We start from the raw sequence: 27,869 nt of genomic DNA on the forward strand, positions 1-27,869 counted from the left end.
CTTGCCAGAGCCTTATCTTTTTGGCAAAGCAAATCGGCCTGGGCATCAAACATCCCATACATTTCAGCATAGTTGGCTGTGATTTACATTATTCATCAGCAATGCTGTCTGAACAAGATATTTCTGATGATGTGTTTTCTTCCTATGTAGGTCACTAATCTTCTGTTCCTCATTTTAATGAAAATGCTAACATTGTAATGAGAATACTAACATTTTTTTCTTAATTTTTATCTTGACTAAAATACTTGTCTAATGACTAATAACTAAATGAATTGTTATTTATTTATGGAAAAAAGCATGTGGAAGTTCTGTTTAAAACCACTTCAAACAAAGAAAGCTTTTTTTCTGAGGCTTGTATTTAAAGGTGCTATTGCTATTTCTAGAATAAGATTTCAAATACAGTGAAGGGTAGCCTTCTTTCTGCATATGACTGAGGTGAATTACAAATTATTCCAATTATGACCTCCTACATAATTTTTATACAGTAATAAAGTTAGAAATGTGAAAAATCTTAGCTCACTGGTTTCCTCTGATTACTGATTTTCCCCTCTCTGGCATCCTTCCTGAGCTAACCCCTTTTGGTACGGAATGCTCTGGGATTGTCTCTTTTTATTACCGTTAAATTACTATGCGTCCTATGTACAAACAAAGGAAACAGCAAAGGAAAAATAATCCATGCTTAAAAGACATTAAATGCCCAGAAACTACACGTATCAATGACATTCACACAATAACAAGAGAGAAACGATGCCATCGAGTTTTCACCACACATACCCAGTCAATCCCCTAAAATGGCAGCTCCAGTAGCAAGGAGTAAAGGCTGCTGCACAGAAGGCTGCTGCCGCTTCAGTCACACCTCTGAGCATGATCTTCACAATAAATTGTCCAAGCCGGCTTCAGAAGAGACAGAACTCTGAATCTGCCTTTTGAAGTTATGCTTTGATCTTTTTTTGGTAGTCTGATTCAGGGATATATGTTATGTATTACTGTGCCTTTATATTTCTGCTGAGTTTGATGCCATAAACTACAGAGTTCTTTTAAAAATGTTTAGTGCAGATGCGAGGACCAACTGGAATTGATCTGCTCCACTTACAGTTCATTGCTAAGCTGCAAGTTAGGTGTTTTGTTCATTCAAGTTGTTCTTTTTCCTATCATTTGAGTCCCACGGGGCTCTATATCTGGCCTGTTCTTTGTATCCATACCAATTTCTTTTTGCTTCAGTTATCTGTCAGTATGATCCAATTTTTTATTTTTGAGACAAAATTTAAGTATCTATATCTGCCTGGTTATGTATCCAAGAATATCGCGACTGCTGTTTCTAACCTTAACTACAAGTCACAGATGCTTTAGTATGTGAAATGAATGTCCCTTTATATAATGCAGACCCTGTTCAACTCTATTGAATAATTAAAGATAAACTTTCTAGAGCAGAGTATTTACGAGATCAAATGCATGACATAAAGCCGTGCCTTTCAGAATGCTTGTGGCATTTGGAGGAAAGGATTTCTATACATAGAAGAAAGTTCACATCATCCATTCACAGCAGAAGAATAATAATATTATTTTTAAAAGTAAATTATCAGACTGCAGGGACTCTCTTCATCATGGGATGATTCTGGATTTTTGATCCCACCTTCCTAGGGATGGAAGGCAGTTCCTGAACTTTGCTGCTATCATCCTCTGTGAGATGATATTTGCTTCATGTGTTTCTCTCTTTACTTGTCTTATGCAGAGTGAACAGGAGTGAGCTGAGGATGTTCAGGAGAGCATGTCTGTGTGCATGGCACAGCAGAGGACACAAGCCAGAAAGGCGAGGAGCTGCTGGCCTGCTCCTCAAAGCTGAGGCTGCAGAGGGGAGCAGCAAGCCAGGCAGGTCTTAGAGGCGATGGAGAGAAGGCATTGCTAAGGACTCAGGGGGCCAAGCAGAGTCTGCTGCAATTCAAGAAGCCAGACAGTTGGCTGAGACTCAAATGGGAAGCATAGTTCTCCAACTGCATGGACACGGACAACAAGGGAGTAAATGTTATAAACCTCTCATTTCTAGTCTGTATGATCTAGTAACTTTGAGTTTTCCATTTAAGAAGTGTGCTAGTTTATAATCAAATTAATTCTGCCTTTTTGGAGTTTACTGTTGTGGTTTTCTTTGGGAATTCTCTATAAAGGTGAGTGTACACATCTACTTCAAAGCTCTGGATGACTAAAGCTCTGTCACATTCAACCCATGTTGCAAATTTTCTTGTCTTTCGTCTATAGCCTTATTTTCAAATCTTTGCTTTAAAATCTGCTTAACATCTCTGCCCGTTAATGTCTTTTGCTGTCAGCCAGGAGAGTCTCTTTCTTCCCTGACCCTTCCTTCCTTTATTAATAGCTGACTTTGCTGGGATCCAGGTACAGAACTACCATCTTTATCTTGACAGACTTGACATCCTGAACTTGACACACATGCTAAGACGTGTACTTTCAGTAGCCGGAGAGGTCAGGTACCAGCTTTTCCAGAAGAATACTGATCTTGTGATATTTTCCACTTTATGATATCAAGCACATTAACCCCATGTAACATTGTTTGTCATTTCAGATGAGGCAATTTCCATTTCCACATCCTGCTTCTCATTTATCATCCTGCCTTTGCCCCCATGACCATCAGTGACATCCTGTGTAGAAATTCTGCTTCATTGCATGACATTTGCTCCCTGGTGTGGGGCATTGTACACATTCCCTCCTCTGCAAATCCTGCTCACAGCTACACCGTACTTAGTGGTGGTCTGCTTCAGTCCTTGAGGAGGCAGACCCCAATGCTTTCTACCACACATCTTCCAGGGTTTCAGCCTCTTTAAACACCAAACTACCCTCTCTTCTCTGCTAAGTAGACAATGCTGCCTTCAGCACTGCTGGAGCCTTCATCTCCTCATCCCAGCAGAAAATCCCACATTCTCCCTCTTTGACTAGCCAGCGGGTAAGCCTGTGCTCCTACTGTGCCTTCTCTGAATTCCAGTCTACAGATCAGAAACAGAAGTGGATAAATTCCTGTGATCTCTAGATTCTCAATCTTCTCATTTCAATCTTTAACCTCTGTGGATGAGCACAAATCAGTGAGCTCTAATCTTCTGTTCATTCTTGCCTTTAGTTTTTCAAGATGGGGAAGCCAGCAACATAACCCCTCTGTTGATCAGCGTCATGTCAGCCTTCTCTAGCCCCAGTAAATGCACTATTAAGTCCTTTTATGGTACACTCAGTCTGCCCCAGAATATCTGATCATCCGCTATTTTGGAGCCACTGTGGATGTATCTGCTAAGTCTACTACTACCAAGTGCAGCAATGAGTACACGTCTGTGAGTGTTTCTCTGCAAATGGAGAAACCTATTGCACCTCATATTGTTACTACTTTTGTCCTGCTTTATCTTTACCTTCAAGTTGTCTTGCTGATCTCTTAATATTTCTTTTTGGCATTACCATCTCTGTCACCAACTCAACTTAGCTCCTCAAAACCCCAAAATAAATATAATATGATGTCATGGTTTAGACCCAACCAGCAGCTAAGCACTACCGGCCACTCACTCACCTCCCCCTTCGCTCCCCGTTGGGATGGGGGGGATAATTGGAAGAAAAAGGTAAAATTTGTGGGTTGGGATAAGGACAGTTTAATAGGACAGCAAAGGAAGAGGAAAATAACAACAACAGTACTTAGAATATACAAAGCAGGTGGTACACAATGCAACTTGCTCACCCGACCTGATGCCCAGCCCTTCCCCAAGTAGTTGCCCCTCCTCCCCCACCAACCTCCTTTATATGCTGAGCATGATGTCATATGGTATGGAATACCCCTTTGGCTAGTTTGGGTCAGCTTTCCTGGCTGTGTCCCCTTCAAGCTTCTTGTGAAAATTAACTCTATCCCAACCAAAACCCAGGACATATAACTACATTCTCAGCTTTGAAAATAGAACATTATAAAATTGGAGCTTAAAATGGCCAGTGGTCTTCTCATATATGATGGAATGAAAAAAGAAATATCACGTGTGTCAGCAAATGTGATAGCTAGGAAAATGGTTGAAATTGTTAGAAAGTTGGTATCATTTCATACTAGGAGAAAGATGAATGTGTAGAAGAAGAATAGAGTCTGTAACAGGATTAATACTCATTTGAAGCCAGCAGTGAATCAATCTACTGATGATAAGGAAAGATAATGCAATACTGACCTCATCCATAAAAAATCCTCTCACTGAAGAAAGATGAAGTAAAACTACACTTTTATGAAAACCTTGTAACTCTTGAATTTAAGTCCTCCAAAATAACACATTGTCATGATTAAGGAGGAAAAGAAAACAAGTAGGAATCAATGCCAAGGAATAAGAGTCATCATATAAATGGTGAGAGTCACAGAGCATTACTTGGTTTTGCTGCACCTAACCTGTAATATTGAGGAAAACACAGATGTACTGAGACTAAATTTCTGCTAAAGAACTACAACTGTATATTTACTGATTCAAGCCAAAAGAATGTCAAATTAAGTTTAAAGTGAGTCCAGCTGTGACCCAGATTGCAGGGTACTGGTAGGAGAAAGATTTGTTATGATATAGAGCTAATAAAGCACATCAGCTACAGACAGTAAGTAAAATAAATATAACGTAGACTTTTTGAAAAATAGGGGGTTTAGGAAGAGATAATGTATTTTATTTGACCAGCTGGCCCAACTGGAAAACTATATCAGCTATATCACCCAATTTAGTAAAATAACATCTCTTGATACAAATCTAGCTTCTTCATATCCTGAAGTCATTAGGGCTATTGAAATAGTACAACTAGAAAATTTGAAAAGTACAGCATATAGACAAGAAGTCCAGGTTTACGAATAGGAGGAATTCAGAAAGGTTATTTTATGAAGGCTTGAAGGTGTGATGACATCAGAGACACTGTAAAAAGAACTAAAGAATAGGTTACAGTAAAAATTCAACAGGATAAAAAAAAAAAAGTTTAGCAAAAAACCCCCTTAAATCAGTTTTAATATTTTAATATCTTCTCCTTTCTCTTGTTTTTTGACTGTGGTTCTTCTAAGAAATCCTTGTGATACTTTATTTGCTTGGGTCTTTCTCTTGCTATCAATAATCAACATGGTTATCCCTTCCTTTTCCAAACAAAATTGACAACTTTTCTTGGTGGAACATGATGGTTGCCTTTAAATTTATGAGATTTAGAGCTGAGATTTTCAAAGATGGGTAAAACTATGGATAGTTAATTCTTATTTGAGTTTTTTGATTTGGCCCCATTTTGAGAAAGTATACATTACCAAATAAAACGATCTTCCAAAATTACCTGACTCTGACCTGAAATTTATGGCTTGGCTCAATGCACTTCACTGACTTGTGCTGTTAGCTATCTCTTTTTGAATTTATACAATAACTCCTTTGCAAAGCAGTTGTTTGAGTAGTCTCCAGGGCTATAATGTATGATTACATACACTGGGTTCCATTACATACAATGGCACCCATATTGTATGGTGTTTATCAAGGATACTCCCTTAAAACAAGAAATTATTAGCTTTGGCTTTTTTAGTGCTATATTTCAAAGCTTAGTATGTTAGAAAGGAGTTGTGAATAAATCTCAGCTTCAGGAAAATTCAGTGGCAGTCTCAGCTCAGCTAGCCTGCGTGGATCTGCTTTCATTTTTTAGGCTATTGTCTATAAGGAAAAAGGAAGGACATTTCTTTCTTCTAAAATGAAACCTCACCGTCAGTGTCTCAGACCAGACATGGGCATAAAGAAAAAGGCATTGAGAGCTCTGGCCACCTAAACTGCTAACTCATCGACGAGTCTGTGGAATGTGTCAGACACGTTGAGGTACATATAACAGGAAGCCTTGGGAATATTTGTCTCAATTGTAACTGTTCAACTCACTGAATCCACAGATTCCTTATCAGCATATAACCAAGATAATTTATGGCCCGCTCCCTGCCAGTGCAGAGCCTGACTAACCCTGTACCCTCCGTGGCTCAGTGCACCACCTCATCACACGGGCACACCACTCGCTCCAGGCTTACGCTTCCCACACCAAGGGCAGCAGTTATTGCAAGGCAGAGCTCTTAGGTGCGATGTGCTAACTGGGAAATTACCACTCAAGTAACAATAACGATGAAATGGATATTACTTAATCCGAGGCCCAGAAATTAGGATAACCTGTCTGCATGAAAGTTAAGACTTGGGGGAGATGGCATTTACGCAGAACAGTGGGAGTCTGAAAAGTTTCTTTTCAAGCTCCACAAATTAAAACAGACACAAAGCTGTTGCCATTTAGAAATGAAAAAGTAAGAACGTTGGTAGTGGAAGTGGAAAATGGATTTATAAAGAGATTTCATTTTAATGGAGAAGCTGGGTGGAAGGTAGGGACAGGAATGGGCACCACTTAGACCTGTATGTGATGTCAAGTGGAAAGCTCAGGAGAGGGATGCTGGATACTGGAGTAAGATTGATTTAACAATAGATGCAATTTAAGTGAAAAGGCGAAGGTGCTGGCAACTGGGGGTTGGGATAACATCCATTTAAAAGCAGATTTAATTTAAACAGAAAGGCCATGGAGGTGGAAGGTGGAGACTAAAACAAAATCAATATTAAATTAGCTAAGTAGAAGCTTGAATCAAATCAGCTGGTTAAAAAAAGGGCATGCTGAGTATTTGCGAGTGGGGAAGCAATACATGGACCTAAGAAATGTCAAGGAACACTCGGTAAACAATATATGCCCTCTAATCAGAATAATGTTTCCATTTTAATAAGAATAATATTTATTACAGAAGTAAACAAAAAATCTTAACAGAAGGTATGATCCCCAGTTTAAGGAAAATTATATTATTATAATTATATTCCTATTTTAAGTTATCTTTTATGTATTTACATGTGATTGTATATATATAGAGAGAGAGAGGATATGGCAAGTAATATTCGGAATCAATGGCAAAAATCCTTAACATTAATTATATTTGCAAACCAGAAATTTATGAGGTAGTAGTGCACTAGCCTTTAAAAACTCTCCTTTCTAGTTATCAGTCTGAAAATCAATTCAAAGCTAAGGGGAGTCTGTACCTTTCTATGTTTGAAACAAAATATGTATATATACATATATACATATATATATCCATCCATATGCATATACATATCTATCTACACACATATATACATGTATATGTATGTATTTATCCAAAGAGGTAAAAATTATCCAATACATGACATAATACTGTTCTGACACATTTCTCTGTTCAGAGAACTGTTAGTACTTTCTGCAAATAATACATAAAAATATTTTGCTTTCCATGCAGATATTTCTAAATACTTCACCTGTACTCCTGAAGTCCCATTTAAACCATTATATGTGTGTATATATATATATATATGTGCATATTTCTACAGTCAGAATCCAAAATCGTGGATGGAAGCTAGTGATTGCGGTTCTGTACCTTTCGGTATCTGAAAGCTCACACAATTCACTGGTATAAAAGACATCTTAAAAAAAATAATTAGATCTTACACTCCTAAACTCTCCCTCAACTTTGTACAAAAAAAGAATGAGTACAGAACTACAACTCAAGTATCATTTTGACGCATGAGGTAGAGGAGAGTATGTATTGTCTGCTGCGCTATCTGTAGCACCAGGCAGCTGGCTCTGGGTACTCGGCTTTTTTTCACCCACGCAGGAACATTGCAAAGCTGTACTGTGTGTTCACTACTACTGCTACCATTTACCAACGTTCTGGGGAACAGCCAACAATAATTCTTCATGCTAAAGTGATTGAGGTGGTTCTTTCCTACTGAATTTCAGGAAAAAATTTCCATCTTGTGCCTATGGGAGGAATTGTGGGAAGGCACTGGAGGACTCATAACTTGAGTGATTTACCCTTTTCCTTAATGAAAAATAAATGAGCTGCTGGCTTGCATGGAAATGGCATCTTGACGGTTATCTTCATACCTACTGCCAGACACGTCAGTCCGAGATTAAAGTCATAATTAAACCGGTACAGGAAGGGGAAATTTGAGGCAACCCTACAGTAAGAAACGAGTTCTTTGCTGAAGATAGACTAAAATATTTTACTCAAGTGGTATAGAAACTCAAGGGGCGTTTCTTCAAGTTACTTGAGTCACACCTTATAGTAAGCTATGCTCTATGAATGAAAAACTGGAATTAGTTTACACATGTCATTTAGATGATGCCATTTTCTCATGCTTTGCCTGCACCCTATCTGGATAAACCTTACACGTTGCATTGCGCATCAAATGTGTGGTACTTTCAGGCAGATAATTTCTGTTGCTGCTAGAAATACTACGGAGACATGACTTCCCTTTTTGTATATTGTGCACTATCTATTATTTAAAGACAATCTCTTAGCTAGAAGAAGGTGTTCTACAACAGTCCATGGAGATTACAACTGGAAATTAAGACTATTTTGTACATTTTGCTAGGGGAATGTAAAAGCAGAAGGTGGCATGGGTACTTTTTTTTTTTTTTTTTTTTGAGTTGCTTTCCTGTGACGTATTATTCAGCTATGGTTTTTAAGCAGAAAAAAAAAAAGGGCGAATCATGCTTCCACCGCAAATTTTTTGCCACTGACTTACCTAGGGTCAAGATTTTTTCTAGTATTTAGTATTTATATTGTTTAACTGCTTTTACTTTACACCACCTCAGGCATTTTACCTTGGTTGTGTGCATTTGTATGCACACAAATGTGTGTACACACGTTTCCATAAGAACCAGAACGAATGCTTGCTCAGGCAATGTATGATAGCTTAATGTAAAAAAAAAAAAAAAATTGAAATAATATGTAGTGGTAATTTATATATTATAACATCCCTGCTCAATTTCTTCTTTCAGTATTCATTGCGTTAGTTTAGTGTAGCAGTGAGATGCGTTTTCGGTTAATTCACACATTAAGGCTAATGATAAATAGGAGGACACCAATGGGACTGTAAGACCATACGATGTTGTTAGAATAACAGGTTTATCCTTTATGTTTCCAGTATGAGAGAAAGTGGACTCAGTTATAAGTAGGATAGCAAATAGGTCAGTCTGCATCTATTCAACAAACTCCAGCTGGACAGACTGCTAAAGTCTGCAGAAACTGTAACTTGACATCTGTCTCCATTAAGTGTTTGGTGGGATTGGCCTGGGCCACAGCTGAACTGATGGAGGCCCATGGATACTCCTGGTGCTGTTTCTGATGGTAATTCAACCTCTCCTGCAGTTCATGGTGGGCATCTGCAAGGCGATGGGAGCAGCTGCTGGCAGGGAACGAGTCGCTGCCCGGCACCAGCCTCCCTGAAACGTGGGCAGCACCTCAGTGCAAGGAGCAGCAGGAACGCCTGTCATCAGCCAGATGTTTTACAGCGTTAGCTGGGCTCCCTGGCTTTCCAGATGTCACAGACCACGCGTGAGGACAGCTATGTTAAACTCTTCATCTCTGCAAGAGTCCACATTTGTTTATTTTCAGAAAATTGTTCAGTTGGATGAACACTTATGGAATACATTTTGGTTATGGTTCCATTACAGTTCTGTGCCTAGCGATACCTACAGTCTATGACTGGTGAAAACAACTGATTCTGTTGTTTTACCAAAACTAGTATATCAAAATTCTGGGCGTTTGGGTTGCTTGTCCAGATGAACAAGAAGATGCAAATTGCTTTTCAAACCTTCCAAAAATACTGATAGTCACTGTCATTTTACAAAAATGCCAAAGCCAGGACAGTGCTGTCAACCTGGCAGCTATAGTGCTGTTTCAGTGCCAGGCGGTAAAACTTAATATTTTAAAAATCTGTGTCAAGCATCTTCATCCATTGATCAGCAACGACACATTTTGTTCCAGTATCTCAAGTCATTATGGCCTAAAGGTGAGAGTGGTGAGTGCTAATCATCATCAGTGATGATCTGCGCTGCTGAATACTGTTTGGAAAGTTTCATAAGTCCTCATTTTCAGTGAGGTAATTTAGGATAGTCGTTGCCTGGGGATGTTCGATTTTTGTAATGCCCGACAGAAGTGTAGTAGATCCTCCTTCTTGGTCATCTTTTATATTAACCATTTTATGATAAAAATTCTCTTTTCTAGAAGGTAAATGCACTCAGCCAGATGGGAAATTGCAATTGATGTAAAGATATTAGTGGTGGGTTCCCCAAAACTGCTTAGTTAAGGAAGCTTGTATTTTTATACATAAAGGTAATCACACATACAAACATATATGAATCTGTTGCTAGTTCTTCATTCCTTTTGCAAAAAATTAGCATATGTATATTAAATTTATCCCTGCTGGACCTACTGTGTAACTACAAATATTAAATTAAATGTGAAGAAAGAATTCTTTCTCTCTTGTTTGACTGCTGCCAACAGATGCTCAATGGTGTGTATAAATGTATTGCCATATGTCAGATAAGGTAATGTAGTAGTTTTTCAATGATGGTAATAATGTGTCTTGCTTTACTAAATATTTGTCTAATGATGGCATATGGAGGTTCCTATTGATACCACAGTACGGAGAAACTCTTCCTTTTTCAAAATAGATTCATCTTCTCTTCTGAAAGTACAGCTGAGCTCTGAATACAACTGGTATAGGGAAGAGACCAAAAAAAAAAATCTTTTTTTTTTGTTTATTAAACAAAATGCCATTTGTACACAAGTCAGCTTCCGCTCCCCAAATTCACATACGATACAGCATTATCACTGCTGACATGTGTCAGTGTCATATTTATGAACTAGTATTTAGCAGCAATACCGCTATCAACTGTTTCTGAAAGAAAGTCCAGAAACTATTTAGAAATTTAATAATGATTTTAACAATGTATTTTGCCTAGTCTCCAGACTCTGCTTTATTAAAACCATTCACTACCTCTGACAATGTAGCAACAAGCTTCTGAGTTCATTTTTAGGAGAAAATGATTCACAAACAGGATAGTGACAGGCTTTTATGATTACAGATTTCACATATTCTGTTCCTTCAAAAGGGCTTATATAGATTGATAGATCTACAAAGAAAGAAATGAAAAAATGAAGGGAAGAGATATAAAAAGACTTTTTCATTAGGATGAATGATGGAAGGTATTAACCCCACTACAGCAGTGTGCCTTTTACATGTCTTCTTTTTCATTCCTTTTGACCTGCTATCATCTTCCTTCGAAGTAAAAGTTAACTACAGTCTGAAACATAGGTAAGGTGAGCAATAGCTGGAAATAAATGTTTCCTCAAGCATTATTACTGTTCAGAAAAGTGTCCATCAGCCAAAATGTCAGGCTCAAAATCCATTTAAGCACTGCACAGAGGCTAAACAGGCAGCTATTATTAATTTTTAAGTCTGCCTGACGGGTTTCAGGCCAAGAACTGGGTTTAACTTGATGCACTGAATATTGCAGAGTATATTTAATTAGGGAGGCTTTGACCTCAGATGGCTGAGGATTTATTCTGACCAAACTACTGCAAAAATGTGATAGAACAGCTGCATCTACCTAAGAAAAGTATCTGCTGCATGCTCTTTCGTTGCAGTTTCTTGGACTTTTATCCTAATGTGATCACTGTCTATTTTTAACCTGACTGTTCTGAAGCACCGCTGTACTTCTCTCTTAAGTAAATTTTTGCTCATTATGCTGCAAGTTAACGATGTGAATTTTTCCAGAATAAGTCCTGTTCTTCTCAGCTAATTACCTAACCAAACCATTTTCCCACTGTGCCTTGCACAGATGTTTCTTCCTTTAAAACTTATCTGTAGGATTGCTACAAATGAGTTAACATTTGTCTTCAATGTATTTATCTGTAAGCACGGAGGACTCTAAAACACAAATAGGCATTAAGACACAAATTAGCACAAAGTGAGATAGTGAAGCACTATTCAGTTGCTTTTGATTGGATTCAGCATTTTAAAAGGAAAAAAAGGAAGAAGTAACAAACCAGACAAATTATTTTCCTCCACTGGTTGTAAAATCTCCTAGCTGTATCTATTCTGTTTCTTTGCTCCGCTTCCAGTACATCTCGCACTCTGACCGAGATCATCCTCCGCTAACTAAAAAAAATAAAATATCTATTCACACAAAAATCTAGAAGATTATATGTAAAGGTACAAATAAGGATGGGAAACTTCCCTGTTCCTAACGAAGGACATAGAGCTAAATCACACTGTACTTTTCAAGATGAGCAAGATGATTTTCACTTGTACGTAACAAAATGCCAAATTGCCACTGGCAGTTCTGGAAGACAAGAAATTAAATGCAAATACCCAATTCCTTTGTGGGGAATGGGCACTGGGTTGATTTTACATACTGGATCACCTTAGCACTTGATGTGTTTTACTGGTTAATGTATGTCAGCTGTTCTCCATTCTTGGTGATTTAAATTTCCATTGGTGTCATATGGCATGAAACTCTCAAAGGGTGGGCTCGCAGTCAGAGGAGAGTGGATCAGGACTCAGATGCCAAAGACAGGCATTGCCCTGACTCTTCTGAAGTGAACAAGGTCATTAACATGACAATAACCCTTTTGTGAGGCCCTGAGTATAAACCGCATACGCTCTTTAGCAGGTGACTGCATTTTCCAAGAACATGTTGTATTCTTCGGTGGGAGTTTTGCCTTTCTTCCGCACATGCATAAAACATGGATGCGTGAAGCACACTGTAAAGGACTAAACAAACCCAACAATAATACAGCATACTTCTGTAAAAAGTGAAGAGCTGGTCTTCCCACGTACATATATAACTGTGTTTGCGTGTGGGTGTGCATGTACACCCACTACTACTCTTTTAAAGGCACTCTAGTTTGTGCCTTCCTTATCAGTCTGCCAACCTTCCTAATCATTTAATGAAGCCTCCCTGTTCCAGGAATTGTGTTAGTAATTGTCTCATAAACGAAGTTTCCAGATATCCGTATGAAGCCCTAGCTACCATCATGACTCACTGCAGCCGTACGGAAAGGACAGTTGTCTCTGGATTTCACTCACCAAAGACTCTGTTTCTACATCCCAAATTATACGTCTGTCTCGCTGACGTGCTATCCTCCGCTGTTACCCGGTGGTACCGGTTCCTGGCTAACTGGCAATTCCTAGCTTTCCAAGGGAGAGTTGCCTGGGCTTTTACATTTCACGTTGCTTCTCTGGGTTTTGGTATTTCTCCTTTACAGCATGGGTCTTTGCCCAGGCTCCTTGTGCCTTTTCACAGTACGCTGCGTGCACAACACGCTTATAACTCCTTCCCGCTCAGTTTTACCCAAGAATCTTTTTGATCTATTTCTTCCTATTAGAAATCTAAATGAAACTGTTAAAACAGATTTGACATTAATGTCTGTTGCATTATGATGGAGAACCAAACACTGTACAGTTTGTAGCAAACAAAATTTTTATTTTGTTTATGGTCCTTCACACTGTTTTCAATCAAAAAGTCTGCTTTTCCATCACAGCCATGAATTACTTGAATTATGTTTTCAATAAGATTTTCCAGATATTATCAAATGCTTTCCTACAAACTGAATTAATTTTTTCTACTGTATTCATTTCACCCACTAGTGCTATTCTGTGAAGAAAGAAAACAACTATCTTAAGATTTATGAATAAAAGTTTATGAATAAATATTTAGATGTGTATTATTTATCCTATAGCTATAAAATGGTATTGGCATGTGTTCTTTATTTTTTTTTTTTTCCCCTAGAGGTAGATATTTTACTGCTTAACTCCTCATGTATGAGAGGAAGTAACTGACAGGACCACACGTTGTCTGTTTTTTAAATAGGCTTGTTCTTGTATTTGCTCCTCTTTGCTCATCCAATATTTGTTCCATACTCACTAACCATTCGCTGTGCTAGTCATGTGGGTATGGTGACCTCTTTAGGCAATTCTCACAATCTCTTTTCACAAAGAATCCTACCAAAATGTTCAGCATATTCATTTTTCCAATGCCCATGTAATGACTTTAGAGAAATACTTTTTCAAAGGTGCGCACATTTTCAAACTTTTTGAACAATATGAGTATGTATTTAAGGGTTTTATTGATAAAGGCAGGTTAAGAACATGGGGTCAGCATTTTAGATGCATTGTCTAGGTAGTTATAAGTGTTGAACAAATGTATCTAATTATTCATCAGAGTGATATTGCACACTGTAAATGGCTTGATCTGTCACCTCTATTAACTTTAGTGCTGATAAAGTTGTAATTTAAAAAAAAAAAGACTAAATGTCTTTAGGACCTTTGATTCAAATATAAATGTACATACATAAAGACATATAAATATATATATATACGAAGCATGGATCACGTGATTTTCAGCAGTGTGACTGGCTCATGCAAGTGGTTCACAGACACCTATGAAGAAGTTTAGTAAGTACAATCCTGACACCTAAATAAGGTGGTAGTACCTAAATAAGCGTGTGTCTGAGCAAAATCGGTTGTGTACATGAAGGCCAGATTCTGCCATTTTTCAAACTTTGTTCTTCACCTTGGTAGTTAATGCAAGACTAAGTCTCACCCCAGGTGCTGTGGCTCCAGAGATGGAGAGGTGTGTATCAGTACTTACAGCTGTCCTCCTCCTCCATGAAAATACTGATCACGTAACAGGCATACACAAATCCAATCAGCTGCATGAAAGAAGAGGAAAAGCAATCATCAGAACACATTGAACACCTAAGCTTTTAGTGCAATGCTCTATAAATACAGGTATCACCTCTATATTTAGAAAATATTTGCTTCCATTTCCTGTATTTATATGTAAATTTCAGTGCAAGTGGTCACAAACAGCTACATTAAAGAGACTTTCTTTCTTTTGTTCATGTTGTATTATATTTTAATTTTTTTTCCTAGCCCCGTTGAGGTGAGTATTGATGAACACTACTATTGAGTAATGCTGGTGGAAAACACTTGGACTTTGATGTTCAGCTATCATTTATTTTCGTTTGTTTGTTCAGTACCTCTGTTCTCACATGCCTTTGTCCACGTGAATGTGGGCCCCCTAAGCAACTAATTACTTATTAAAAAGCTAAAATATTTATTGACTGCTACAGAATTAAGTCATAGTAAAATTTGTATGGAATCCACAGGAGATGTCTTTTTGTGTTGCATAAAGTGTCCCAGTGAAGAAATGCTTGGCAAAAGTTTAATTTGATATGTGAAATGTCATGATGTAGCTAAACAATAAAGCTGGGTTAGGATTCATCAGTGTCAGGAAACACCTTATCAGAACAGCCTATCAGTAAATCACATTAACTATGCAAGGAATGAGCAGACTCATTTGCCCAAAGGACACCACCAGCAAAATCATGTCATTATTTTAACAGCAGCTCCCACAAAAACATCCTCCTCAACCCAGATCTGTGGCATTTGTGCCAGCAAGAGGAAGGGATTAAGATCTTTAGGATCAGGGATTAGAAACTCCTCTCGTTTGCTTTCCATATAGACAAAATATTTTCTTATGACCACCACCAAAGAAGAAATAAATCCCACTGGGCAAGGAAACCTATTAAACTGCACTGCCCAGACATGTCCATGCTTGAGAAAATATTGTTTGTGCAGCTGTACACAATTCGTGCTATCTGAAAGCCTTGAAAAGACTGTTCATGAGAGATTTCTAAAATAACCCAGAGATTAGTTTTAAGAAAACTCCTTTTTCTCTGGTCCATTCAAAAAATCTAATTAAAATAGTTCTTCTAAGGGTGTCACGGATCAACCGTCTCAGAAAGAGGTAATTTAATAATATCTAGACAGGTATAAGCTCCTTCAGAGGCACAGAAATCATTCCAACCTGCTTTCTGGTTGGGCTGCACGAGGAGCTTTACAAGCAGCTCCAAGAGTCTCTCTGCAGACAAAAAGCTTGTCCACACAAGGGAATTCAGGGAAGTTAAGATGAATTAACTAAAGCTGTGAAATCAATGCACATAAGATAAAGTACATTAAATCCCTGTGTGGCCTTTCCCATTCAGAAATAAAGTGGCCTTAGTTCACTGTAGCTTAATCCTCCTCCAAGGGATTAATCTTCCCTGTGGAGAATTAAGCTACAGTAGACTAACGCCGAGTTACTTGTGAATGAGAGCTGTCTCCATGCTGCGGCACAGTCCTGTTGGAGCTTCCTCCCCAGGGCACTCGCTTCACTGGTGTTTTGGGAAAGTGAGTTTAATCCACCTTTCCTCTTTCTCTGAGTGGGCTGCAGTATCAGCAGCTTCCCTGGCTTTTTTTGGGTCCAATTTACTGGGGCCATATTGCCACAACCTCTACCAAGTGGACACCGCTTAGTTGTACTGATGCTCTGAGCCAAGTAAATGCAAATCAGCTCTGGAGGATGCACTTGCTGGAGACAGCTAGGACCAAGTTGTGCTTGAGTTACTAAGCCCCGCTGTGCCCGGTGTCATGGTGCCTGGATGGGACCCAGAGCCACGGCGGGGCTGGCTGCCTCTCTGCGAGCCTGCGTCTACCTGCTGCAGACTGTGCGGGCGGGTGAGAGGAATCCAGCCTCCTGCTATTAACGAAAATGGGATCTTGTGGTTCTGCTGCCCTGCACCTCCAGGATCAGCACTGGCTTACAGACTCCTTGACAGACTAAGCACATTTTTTCCCTAAACTTCTCAGTTTAGAGAACCTTTCAGGCATGACAACTGAAGCAATATGATATAAAGGCTTCCAAGGGATCAAAACCCAATCCCAGTGAAGTGTATTGCTTGTGCCATCTGAACATTACATATGGATTAAATAGTTATTGCATTAGCACCTCACAAATACCACAAAAACAGGTGGCTTTTTATGAGAAAACGTCACCTGTTTATTTACAGTATTTCCTGTTCGGCATTCATGTTGTGCAATTTGACTGCGTAAGTCACTTGGGTTTGTTTCTTTTCCCTAAACATGACTGAAATATTTTGAAGAGTAAAACTGCTGAGTAAATAATGAGTAAGATAAAAATGAGTTGTAGTACAGCTCATGAGTTAAATGTTTGTGAAGGAAGATCATATCTTTAGAATTATTTACCAGTTTCCAGTTGTGTATTTCTTTGTTTTTTTCTTCTTATTAATATTATGTATTAAATTAACTTTACTTTTATAAATGCAATTCCTTCTTTATATGTACATGTGTACTCCATATCCATGCACATTATATAAAACATCTACCCACAAGGGCTTCCAGCAAATTTCTCACACATGTGAGATGTTGGACAGGTGGATGAAGCACAGAAAGAGACTTCCACTCTAATGTGTAATAAACCACCTGACACAAAGAAGAAAGAAACAGGGAAAAATACTGTAAAAGGTCTTCTCTCCAAAAAAGTATGGGGCTTGGCAAGCCTGATTGTTTTAACGGTCCTAACAGCTTACATCTTGCTCTTTCAATAGATCTTCTTAAAGTAGATCTTTTTCCACTCACTTCAGAGTTTGAAACACACTTTGTCTAATCTATGACCTTCTTGCAAAATCAGTAGCCTCTCCCTGCTTCTCAATATTTCTTTATATCTCTCAGCATTAGTAGATAAATATTCCTCAGTCAGATAGAAATCACTGTCACCTGTTGTGTTTATGGCATATATTTATTTAAAATATACCATTTCTCCCCATCTGTTTAGTTATTAATACCCAGACAAATAAAAAAAGGTATGCACCCTGTCTCAATTTCATGGTCCTTTTGGGGAAAAAAGAAAGATCAGGTCTCTAATCATGCCGGGAGGTATCATAATGCACCATATTCCAAGAATATCTTTCTGTAATTAAATGGCAGAATGCACATTTCTGAAAGAATAAAGCAACAAAGAGGAAAAAGGGCCCTTTAACATCAATTGTCAGGTATTGCTGTTCAGAGGCAGACAGCAATGTTTGGCTTGTAACTAACACACTAGTAATTATAGCTGGGTAACTGATACCTACAGTACAATTAACATGAAGTGATAAAGTGGGAATATACCCTTCTACAGATGAGACTTGTTTCCAGATCCTTAAACAGAGTTACAGCCACTACAGTGTGAATATTTTTATAAATGAATTAATTAAAACCTCTTCTTTTGCTTTATTGATGGACACACTAATAAAATATTTATTCCAACAAATTACTTTTGCTATCTTGATTAACCCAGCTGCTGTTTAATTAATAACGTTATGCTCATGTGAACCTATCTAACCATCATGTTAATTGCCAATTTGCAGTGAGCTCACTGATGTGTACTGCCCAGTTTCTTGACATCGGAAATGTTGGCTATTGGCCTGGCATTAAGTGATACACTTAAATGTGTGTTCCCTGATAACTAAAGAAAATGTGATGCAAATGAGCTGGAAGATACTTAATTTGCTCATCTTGGATTTCAGTAATCTTTCAAAGGGACTATTGATGTGGTCGGAACAGGATGTCCAAAGCATCAAAGGCTACTAGCACCTGAAAGTAGAAATAGGAACCTCTGGCTTGGCAATTTAGATGCCAAGGTGGGCTTGTCTTGACAATGTTGAGTTTCAAGGCATGGCAACCTTCTGGAATCCCTGCACTGTACAGGGAACTGCCTCTCTTGCCTGCAGAGCTCAGTCTAGTAAACTGTTTCCGAAGACACTTGTCAGTGCTATTCTCCAGAAAATCAAATGGGAAACTGTGGGAAGAGGCTGTTGTCCCCTCCTTTCATCCAGTTACACCATGGCTAGAGTACACATCCTGCTCTGGAGAGAATAAGCGATACATAAAATACTCTCATATTTTCTGGAATCACAGAATTACAAAATGGTTTGGGTTAGAAGGGACCTTAAAGATCATCTACTCCAACCCCCCTGCCATGGGCAGAAACATCTTTCACTAGACCAGGTTGCTCAAAGCCCCATCCATCCTGATTTTGAATAGTTCAGGGGATGGGGCATGCAGTACTTCTCTGGGCAACCTGTTCCAGTGTCTCACCGCCCTCATTGTAAAAATTTGTTCCTTACGTCTAATCTAAATCTACCCTCTTTCTGTATAAAACCATTGCCCCTTGTCCTGTCACCACAGACCATGGTAAAAAGCCTCTCTCCATCTTTTTATAAGCCCCCTTTATATATTGAAAGGCTGCTGTAAGGTCTCTCTGGAGCTAAATAACCACAGCGCTCTCAGCTTTTCTTCATAGGAGAGGTGTTCCAATCCTCTGATCATCTTCATGGCCCTCCAGTGGACCTGCTCAAACAGCTCCATGTCTTTCTTGTGCTAGGGACCCCAAAGCTGGATGCAGTACTCCAGGTGGAGTCTCACAAGAGTGGAGTAGAGGGGGAGAATCACCTCCCTTGACCTGCTGGCCACACTTGTTGTGATGCAGCCCAGGATACAGTTGGCTTTCTGGGCTGCAAGCGCACACTGCCAGGTCATGTCCAGTTTTTCATCCACCAGGATCCCCAAGTCCTTCTCCTCAGGGCTGCTCTCAACCCATTCATTCTCTAGCCTGTATTGATATTGGGGGTTGCCCCAACCCACATGCAGGACCTTGTACTTGGCCTTGTTGAACTTCATGAGGTTTACAAGGGTCCACTTCTCCAGCCTGTCAAGGTCCCTCTGAATGGCATCCCTTCCCTCCAGTGTATCAACTGCACCATCCAGCTTGGTGCCGTCAGCAAACTTGCTGAGGGTGCACTCAATCCCACTATGCCATCATTGAAGATGTGAAATAGCACTGGTCCCAGTAGGGACCCCTGAGGGACACCACTTGTTACTGGTCTCCATTTGGACATTCAGCCATTGACTTTAACTCTTTGGACACAGACATCCAGTATTTTTGGAACCACCAGTATCTTCATACCAAAAACCTTATTTCTTCAATGACTAGCTGAGAAATGTCACTCACATTCTCCAAATCATAGTGATGAGCAGGCTCAGGGTGTGGGAAACAATTGTCACCTAGGTTAAGTTGGCAGAGACTTCAGTGTGCAGTGCACAAATGGATTTCTTATTAGTGGAATGTGAGTACATTTATATGACCTTATTTTCAAGGCTTTTGATGCATAATTTATTTTCTGCTGATAGCCTTAGGTAGAAATGAAGTAGTAGTCTCTGTTATTTCTTCCCTGTGCAGGTAGTATAGTCCCTAGAGGACCTAAATGCTTGAGTCTGACTAAAATCTCTAGGCTTAAGATATGGATATCTGCATGAAATATAAATGCCTAGTCTAATAGAAGTGAAATTAGATTATATAATTGCCTATCATTAAACTGTAAGGAACTATGAAAAAACATAAGAAATTAAAAAACTAATCATCTGAGCAAATATATGCTGTGCCATATTATTGCTTTAATAAATGAATATTGCTAGAATATATCCTGTTAAAAAGAACCAAACTGAGTGTAAAATGTATATTTACTTGTAAATTAATGTATTTTAATAGTTACTAGTTAATGTGGATTAGCCTTTCCTTAGGAAAACAAGGACAAATGCAAAATAAAATTAGAAGTGATTATTTAAATCAAGGCTATTGTCTGCAGACTGAAATGTTTTTGATTGAATTAATGATTTAAATAATTTTGATTTAAATTTTTCTGCTTGGCTTTTTCATAATTAGCTGTGGCCTTTAAATACACTCTCACAGTATGTGATCACTTTCCTATCTATCTGTTTCATGTACTGCAGTTCCGCTGGTTCAGAGGAGATATGTAAGTGTATACCAGGTATTTAAGATTACATGAAGCAGTGTCCTAGGCTATCAGATTAATCTTCAAGATCAGGTGTACAATAGGACGCTTATCACTCTTAAGCTATTATGCAGAGTGTTGTAGAGATCTCATTACAACAACACAGGACTATCCAAATAAACTAAATAAATGTTCAGTAGTTCTAGCTCCCAGAGGATGTATGTGTCATTGTAGGTAAACTAGATTTGGAAGGTTTCTCCAGTCAAAAAGATAAGACAACTGTGTTTCATGTCCTTCCTTGTACACAGCCAGTCCACTCAGATTGTCATCTCACTGAATACGGCTTTTTCTTGACTTCTTTTTTGCTGATGACAGCTGTAGACCATTATTTCCTATCTCTCTCTTGGTACTTTAGAAGTGTAACCTGGTGAACGCAACTGTTTTCTGCAAGATATTTCACTATTACCCAATTTCCCACAGAGACTGAGGGAGTATGAAAGGAGAATAAACTTTTAAAATTGACTATTTATGTATAAAAAAGGTGTAGGATCCAAAGCTTTACAAGATGTGTTTAAATTTAACTTATAAAAGGGAAACTGTGTAGCAAGAGTGAATTTACTGAGTAAAAAGGTAAAGATGCATTCAATTCAATTCCAAAATATCCCAACTATTACTGTCTCCTGACTAGCTTTTTCAGGAAAGCAAATTCTGAAGAAAAGGTGAAATATGAGTAGTTCGTCTTCTTAGCAACCTACTTGCCACTAACAAAGAGGACTGTAAAGCACTTTTCTTCCATTAAAGACTGAAAAGCATTAAATCAGAATGGGAGATACATAAAAGAAACAGGATATTATCCCAGGATGTCTGTGTATACATGAGTCAGCAAGATAGAAATATGACTAGGATTATCAGCCACAAAGGAATTATAACTCCATGTATTTTAAGACAATGACAAAGGAACTAGAATCACGAGTAGCAGTAGTATATAGCTGTAGTATAATAATAACCATTCACCATTCACCATGATTATATATTATATACCATTGTATATAGTTATCCAATTATATGACTGCATATAATTATGCACTATAACTGCTTGATTATATACATTTTATTAGAAATATATTGTAAAACTACATATTTACAGACAATTTCAAAACCGAATGCAATTTTTTGAATCAAAGAACAGACAACCTCAAATGAATGTTCTCATTTTCTAGATCTAAATGATGAAATGCAGAACATTTTACAGTGGTAGCAATAGGAGCCTCAACCTTAAAGTACCTAGAAATCTAAAATCATAAAAGCAGACAACATAGCAGGAAATGGTAGCAGCAATGTCTGAAGTACACGATGTTGACTAAGCATTATTTTTTTTTCTTTCCTTTATCTTCCTAAAATCTGCTGGATTTGACTTGAATAAAATTCAGGCTTTAGGGGCATTGCCTACCAATTTCATTGGCATGACCCAGAGCCAGTCTGGTCCAACTGTGCTGTTTACAGCTGTAGTGGAGAGCTCCCAGAGGTTACAACTCTGATAGGACTTAAAATGTGTTAAGGACTCTAAAAGTGGGTGACAGGAGCCTACAGGTACTTTGGCTTTATATTGGTCAAGGAGAAACAAGTGAGCAGAGATACTAAAATAAATGTCTATTCTTAAAATACATAGAGGTTGCTGTTGGATAATACTGCGGGAGGTAATTCCTCTTGAATGCCATTTACTTGCACTGGGAGAGGAGAGCAGCATGCTGGAAAAGACTATACCTGTTAGCTACTGTCCGACCGTGTATCCACTCTTCTCAAAGCCTGGTCTCCACAGTGTCCCTTTGTCTTTAAATTAAAAATTGTATTTGACCATCTAATTTTTCCAGAACAAGATCAAAACCATTGCTACCTGCACTTGGTCTGCTTTGGTTTTGTTGCAGGACCTTTAGGAAAGATATCATGTGTTCTGAGAACAGAAAGTTGGAGGATTTGGAATAAACTGTTTAATCCAGATTCCTGTATAATTCTGTAGATCACAAAATTTCATCTAGATACTCTGGTAGTGCAATGATAACATTGTCAGAGCATCCCTCACAGATTAAGTTAGGGTACTCGTGCTCCCCATCAGTTATGTCCACAGAAGGGATCTGGGAACCTTTGCCCTTCACTTACAGCAGAGAAAGAATTAAGCCCCAAGCATTAATCTTTATTGGTTGTTTATTATGTGATAGACATCTAAGTTTTACATTTTGAATAAAATTAATTTCTTAATATGTAAAAACACTGAACACCATATTTAAACACGACTGGCTAGAATACACTGCTTTATCTTGCAACATATAAATTGCTTGTTAATGATTTAAATGAATACAGTGAAAGTCAATAGTGTAAAACAGAACAACCTCAAACCTTGAAAGTTAAAGAAGAAAATGACAGAAAGGGAAGGGGATGAGGGTGGTAAGACAGAAGAAGGAGAGAAGGGAGATCTACATCTGAAGAGACTCTGGCAAAATCACCAGGAAAGAGCTGGTTAAACAAGCAAGACTTTCTCTAGATCTAGTTTTCCTCCAGCGTGCAAAGAAAATAAAAGTTCTCCTGAGAATGGGGTCAAAGTTCTCATATTTAGGTTAATGACTAATTAGCTTGTCAGCTGAATAACAGGGACTGAGAAAACCCTTCACTTCCAATTTTACAATAAGCAGACAGAAAGATGGCCTTCCTTCATTTCTGTAAACCTGATTTTGTGTTATTTGTTCTTATATTTTCTGAATAACTACTTTTATTTGCTTTTATGTTAACTTGTCAGTATTAAGGATAATTTCAGAGCTACTTGCAGATGACACGATATTTCACATCTTTTAAGAAAGCAAAGAAATTCAGGTTTGATCGTGTCTTGTAACCCAAAGTGTTACAAGGTAACATCAGGTAATGACTTCACCTCCACTAAGTTGAACGTACCACTTTGGAAGCTGGTAATGAAATCAGAAGAAAGCATGAAAGAAATGTCTGCCAGTTACTAGAGCCGACAGAAGTCTTTTTGTCATCTGACAAGGTACTTGGGAAGGTTTCTGAATCCCAGGGAAACCAATTATGCATGCAGGAGCGTGCTGGTTTTGGCTGGGATAGAGTTAATTTTCTTCACAGTAGCTAGCATGGGGCTGTGTTTTGGATTTGTGCTGAAAACAGTGTTGCTAACACACACAGAAATGTTTTCGTTACTGCTGAGCAGTGCTCACACAGAGCCCAGGCCTCTTCTGCTCCTCACCCCACTCCACCAGTGAGCAGGCTGGGGGTGCACAAGGAACTGGGAGGGGACACAGCCGGGCCAGCTGACCCCCACTGACCAAAGGGATATTCCATACCCTATGGCATCATGCTCAGCATATCAAGCTGGGGGGGGAAGAAGGAAGGGGGAGATGTTGGGAGCGATGATGTTTGTCTTCCCAAGTCACCGTTACGCGTGATGGACCCTGCTTTCCTGGAGATGGCTGAACACCTGCCTGCCCATGGGAAGTGGGGACTGAATTCCTTGTCTTGCTTTGTTTCTGAGCATGGGTTTTTCTTTACCTATTAAACCGACATTATCTCAACCCACGAGTTTTCTCACTTTTACTCTTCTGATTCTCTCCCCCATCCCACCGGGGGAAAGTGAGTGAGTGGTTGTGTAGTGCTTAGTTGCCAGCTGGGGTTAAAGTATGACAAGGAGGTACCAAAGTAAACTCCTTTCAGAACAGCAGCATATTGCAAATCTTGGCCATTTTTTATGCTAATACTCCTTTTAAAATTCTTCCACTGCTTTTACTGCAATTATGAAAGATGTCCTTTGTTGATAGAATGCCAAAAGATATTTTTTCCCTCCTTATTAGATCAGAAGGCACATAATGAGAGTATTATTTCCACTTACTTGTGGTGACAGACACAGAGAATGCATTTTAATTCAAACAATGCATTGCAATCTGTAAGAATGACTTATTTTCTACTGAATCATTACTTTCTCTTCATACACCATGTAAATTACACATGCATGAAACTATTGAGGCAGTACCCATTTAAAGACAGACCAACTGTGGCATAGAAATAAAAATAAATAGTTTAAGATTTCGGTGGGGTGACAGTGAGTGCAAGAATAGAATTACTGCAGCCTGATCCCTACTATTCTCTAACCTCCTTTATAGATACTTCTTAAGTACCTAGGTAATAATAGCTAAGACTGTACACATTATTATTCTAGCTCCTGTTAATCCGTAGACAGGGCTTGAAAATTGTATGAAAAAAAATGCAAAGCTTTCACTGACAACAATTATGCCAGAGTATACCTCAGGGAAAAATAGAACAACAAAAAGCAATCCACAGATAAAAACTAAGCCATCATATTAACTCATGTTAGGAAATGTTATATGATCTAATGAACTGCAAAGTAAGATTTAATCTCTCCCCATAGCAGGCTGCTCATATTAGCCCCCCTAGCGCAACCCTCAGAGAGGATTTTCAGGAGTAGTAGACACAGAAATGCACCTCAGAAGTAAGCACCAAAGCCTGAAAGACATGCACCAGCTTAGACCAGGCACTAATTAAATCACAGGGAAAAAAAGGCTTGAATAATAGCCAAGACCTGGTTAAAATTCACAACTGTGTAGAAATTCAAATAAGGCAGCATGGATGAGCACAGATTGTCTGAAAACTTTTCTTATAATCTAGTCTGCAGAGGGAGCTGGAAAAGCAGCATACAGTATTTCTCTGTATGGATCTCAATTCCAAATTATTTTTGGACATTGCATAGTTCAATTTTCTTTTTCTGTTACTATTTTGTTCAATACAGACAAGGAAAATAAAAAACAAATATTAATTTTGATATTTTTTCTTGGATATGTAAATATATACTCAAAATTCTTAAAATTTTACCTTCCTTAGAGGACAACAGATGATAAGTTTGTTTATTCTTGGCAAAGAAAATTTACCTACATCTTTAAGAAGGTAAGAAAAGATGAAACAGGCAAACATATGATGGATTTCGATTCTCAAAAATGAAAAAAATCACTTCTACATCCACCAGATTTGTTTTGCCTTTTTTTGTGTGTTCTTTGAAATACTACAGTGATGAACAATAGTATATCACAGATAGAAGAGGTAGATAAGAAACTCCTTCCTGATCATAATTCTGTTTTTCCTAATCAATTTCCATCTAGCAGGAGATTTATCAGATGATCTACCACATGTGTGCTTTCACTCGTGTATGAACCTGCCGTATTCAAACCGCAGAACAAATGACTCGATTTTGAGCCACAGTTGAGCTGGTTTTACTCTTTGGAAGAAACAATACTATCATCAGAAACATGGCTGGATTTATGTGTTTGGCAGGTAACGTAGCGGCCTCTTTGCTCAGCTGTAACATCTAAAATTGCACAACACAAAGAAATCTACAATAGCAACGCAGGTCATTTTTAAAAACCCTTGTATGGCAGTTGGTTTTCTTTTATGGCTATCCTTCCCACTGTAGTTCTTCTTACTATGGATAATATTGTTTAATTCCGTCAAGCTGCTGCCTGAATGTGCAGATGAAGGTACACAAACACACATGCACACACACACACACACACACACGTGCGCGTCCTTATAATGCTTTGTGGAGTGGCCTGCTGTGATATGTGAGAAACAAGACTACCATAAAAGCAGCAATGTTATCAGTTTGCTCAGGTATTCCCAGTTAAACTGTGTGCTAAAAGGCTTTTGTGCTGGATTCCCACTGGGCAGAAAAGCTATCAAGAACTGCAATGAAGCTTCGCTCTCTATCAGTGCCTAATGAATTTCAGAAGCTGCTTCTTCAGTCATATCTGACCCAGTGTCATCTCTTGTATCACCTCTCCCAGGCACAGTTTATTTGCTTGCAGTGTATGGTCCCCGTATGTATGTTGTGGTTTCGTGTCCTATATATTCCTGTTTCTTACCAACAGCTTCGACTTGACACTGCATCCCACTGATCCCTTTACCTTCATCTGGGTCTGATTCTGCAGCCCAAAGCCCAGAGTGCACCCAAAATCAATATTTCTTTTCCAAGGAGCCTAAACTCAGCCTGTAATCAGGCAGTTTGCAAATACACAAGTAAAACTGGAGCCATTCTAGAAAGGACTTTGTCTCCCCCCTCAGTAGAAAACCAGCATAAGCATCCCTACATGGCTGCTGAACGTGGCCCCATGTGCTGGGCATATGCGTGGGAGCAAATGTCAACCCCGGTGCCCCAGAGTCAACTGTCAGGATGTCAGCGAACCGGAGGCAGACTTGGCCTTAAGTCCTACTTTGAGGCTACTGCTACAAAGAAATGCAAATGCAGCAAGAGAGTCTGCGCTTGGTAAAAGCAATACCAAAAGGAGCCAAAGCAGAATTTGCTGCACTGAGAATATGTCTTGACCAGAGACTGGAAGCATCTCTTTGGAGTGCCTGACTCCGGCTCACTTAGACTGAGCTTTTGACTACAGCACATGGAGTTTCTTTCCAGAACACAAGCTCAGATTTAAAGAAATGTAGGACATAGGTGATGGTGCTTATTCTGGTCTTGTCCTGACATGAAGACAGACTATGAATTACACAGCCTGAAGGACAGGGAGTCAGTCAGAGAAAATGCCAGCCTATTTCTCCTCCTCCTTCTCCTTGTATCCAGAGCTGGGACAGATCTTTGCCACAAAATCTCCCCCTTGTACATGGGGGACACCAGGACCTCAGGAGTACGTCCTTAGTCCTTGGAAGAAACATTAAAATACAGACATCACCAAAACAGGCAGCTTTGGAAATCTGGGGTATGTTTCTAGGGTTCCTCTGCTTCCATTGGACTAGTTGTTTGTTTGAACCCTCTTGCTTTGCTTCCTTGCAGGTACAAATTAATTTAAGCCTACTAAAGCATGCAGTGCCACACAGACTAGCTGAATAAATATCTGGGAAGTTAAACTTCATGGCACTCTACCCCTTTGGGGGATAAGTGATCCAATTGATATAGAGCACTTGCACCTACAAAAATTTGTTGACCAGATCCCTAACCACAGCTTCTCAAGAATTATATGCTGTCATGGAATAAAAAGGATTAATCTCTTAATCTCATAGATTAGTAAAAGGCCAAAGTATAAGGATATGTAAACGGTGGGTGAATAGATCTGTGTCCACAGTGAGGGAAGTTATCTGTAGTGCCCTATACAGAATCATGGTCAGCCCTATGCATTTCAAATATTCATGAACGATTAGGAAATCAGGTGAGAAACTCAATCAAGATTGGTGACAATTCAAAATGAAAGTCAACTGCAAAATGTCATTGATGAATTTCATGACATTGAGTGACTGAATGATAAAATTAGAGCTGAAATTC

At 38.8% G+C, this 27,869-nt stretch overlaps 1 protein-coding gene across 3 annotated transcripts in view; it reads right to left on the bottom strand.

Annotated features, from left to right (window-relative positions):
• The window catches only part of NKAIN3 (sodium/potassium transporting ATPase interacting 3), a 379,080-nt gene that overhangs the window by 12,169 nt on the left and 339,042 nt on the right, over positions 1 to 27,869 (bottom strand). For all 3 annotated transcript variants that reach the window (XM_054818647.1, XM_054818646.1, XM_054818648.1), the window contains exon 5: positions 14,509 to 14,569. In XM_054818647.1, coding sequence (XP_054674622.1) covers positions 14,509 to 14,569 — 61 coding nt within the window. The remainder of the gene's footprint in view (positions 1 to 14,508; positions 14,570 to 27,869) is intronic.

The sequence above is a fragment of the Grus americana genome, chromosome 2 (genome assembly GCF_028858705.1).
Source record: "Grus americana isolate bGruAme1 chromosome 2, bGruAme1.mat, whole genome shotgun sequence".
NCBI classification, from domain to species: Eukaryota; Metazoa; Chordata; class Aves; order Gruiformes; family Gruidae; genus Grus; species Grus americana.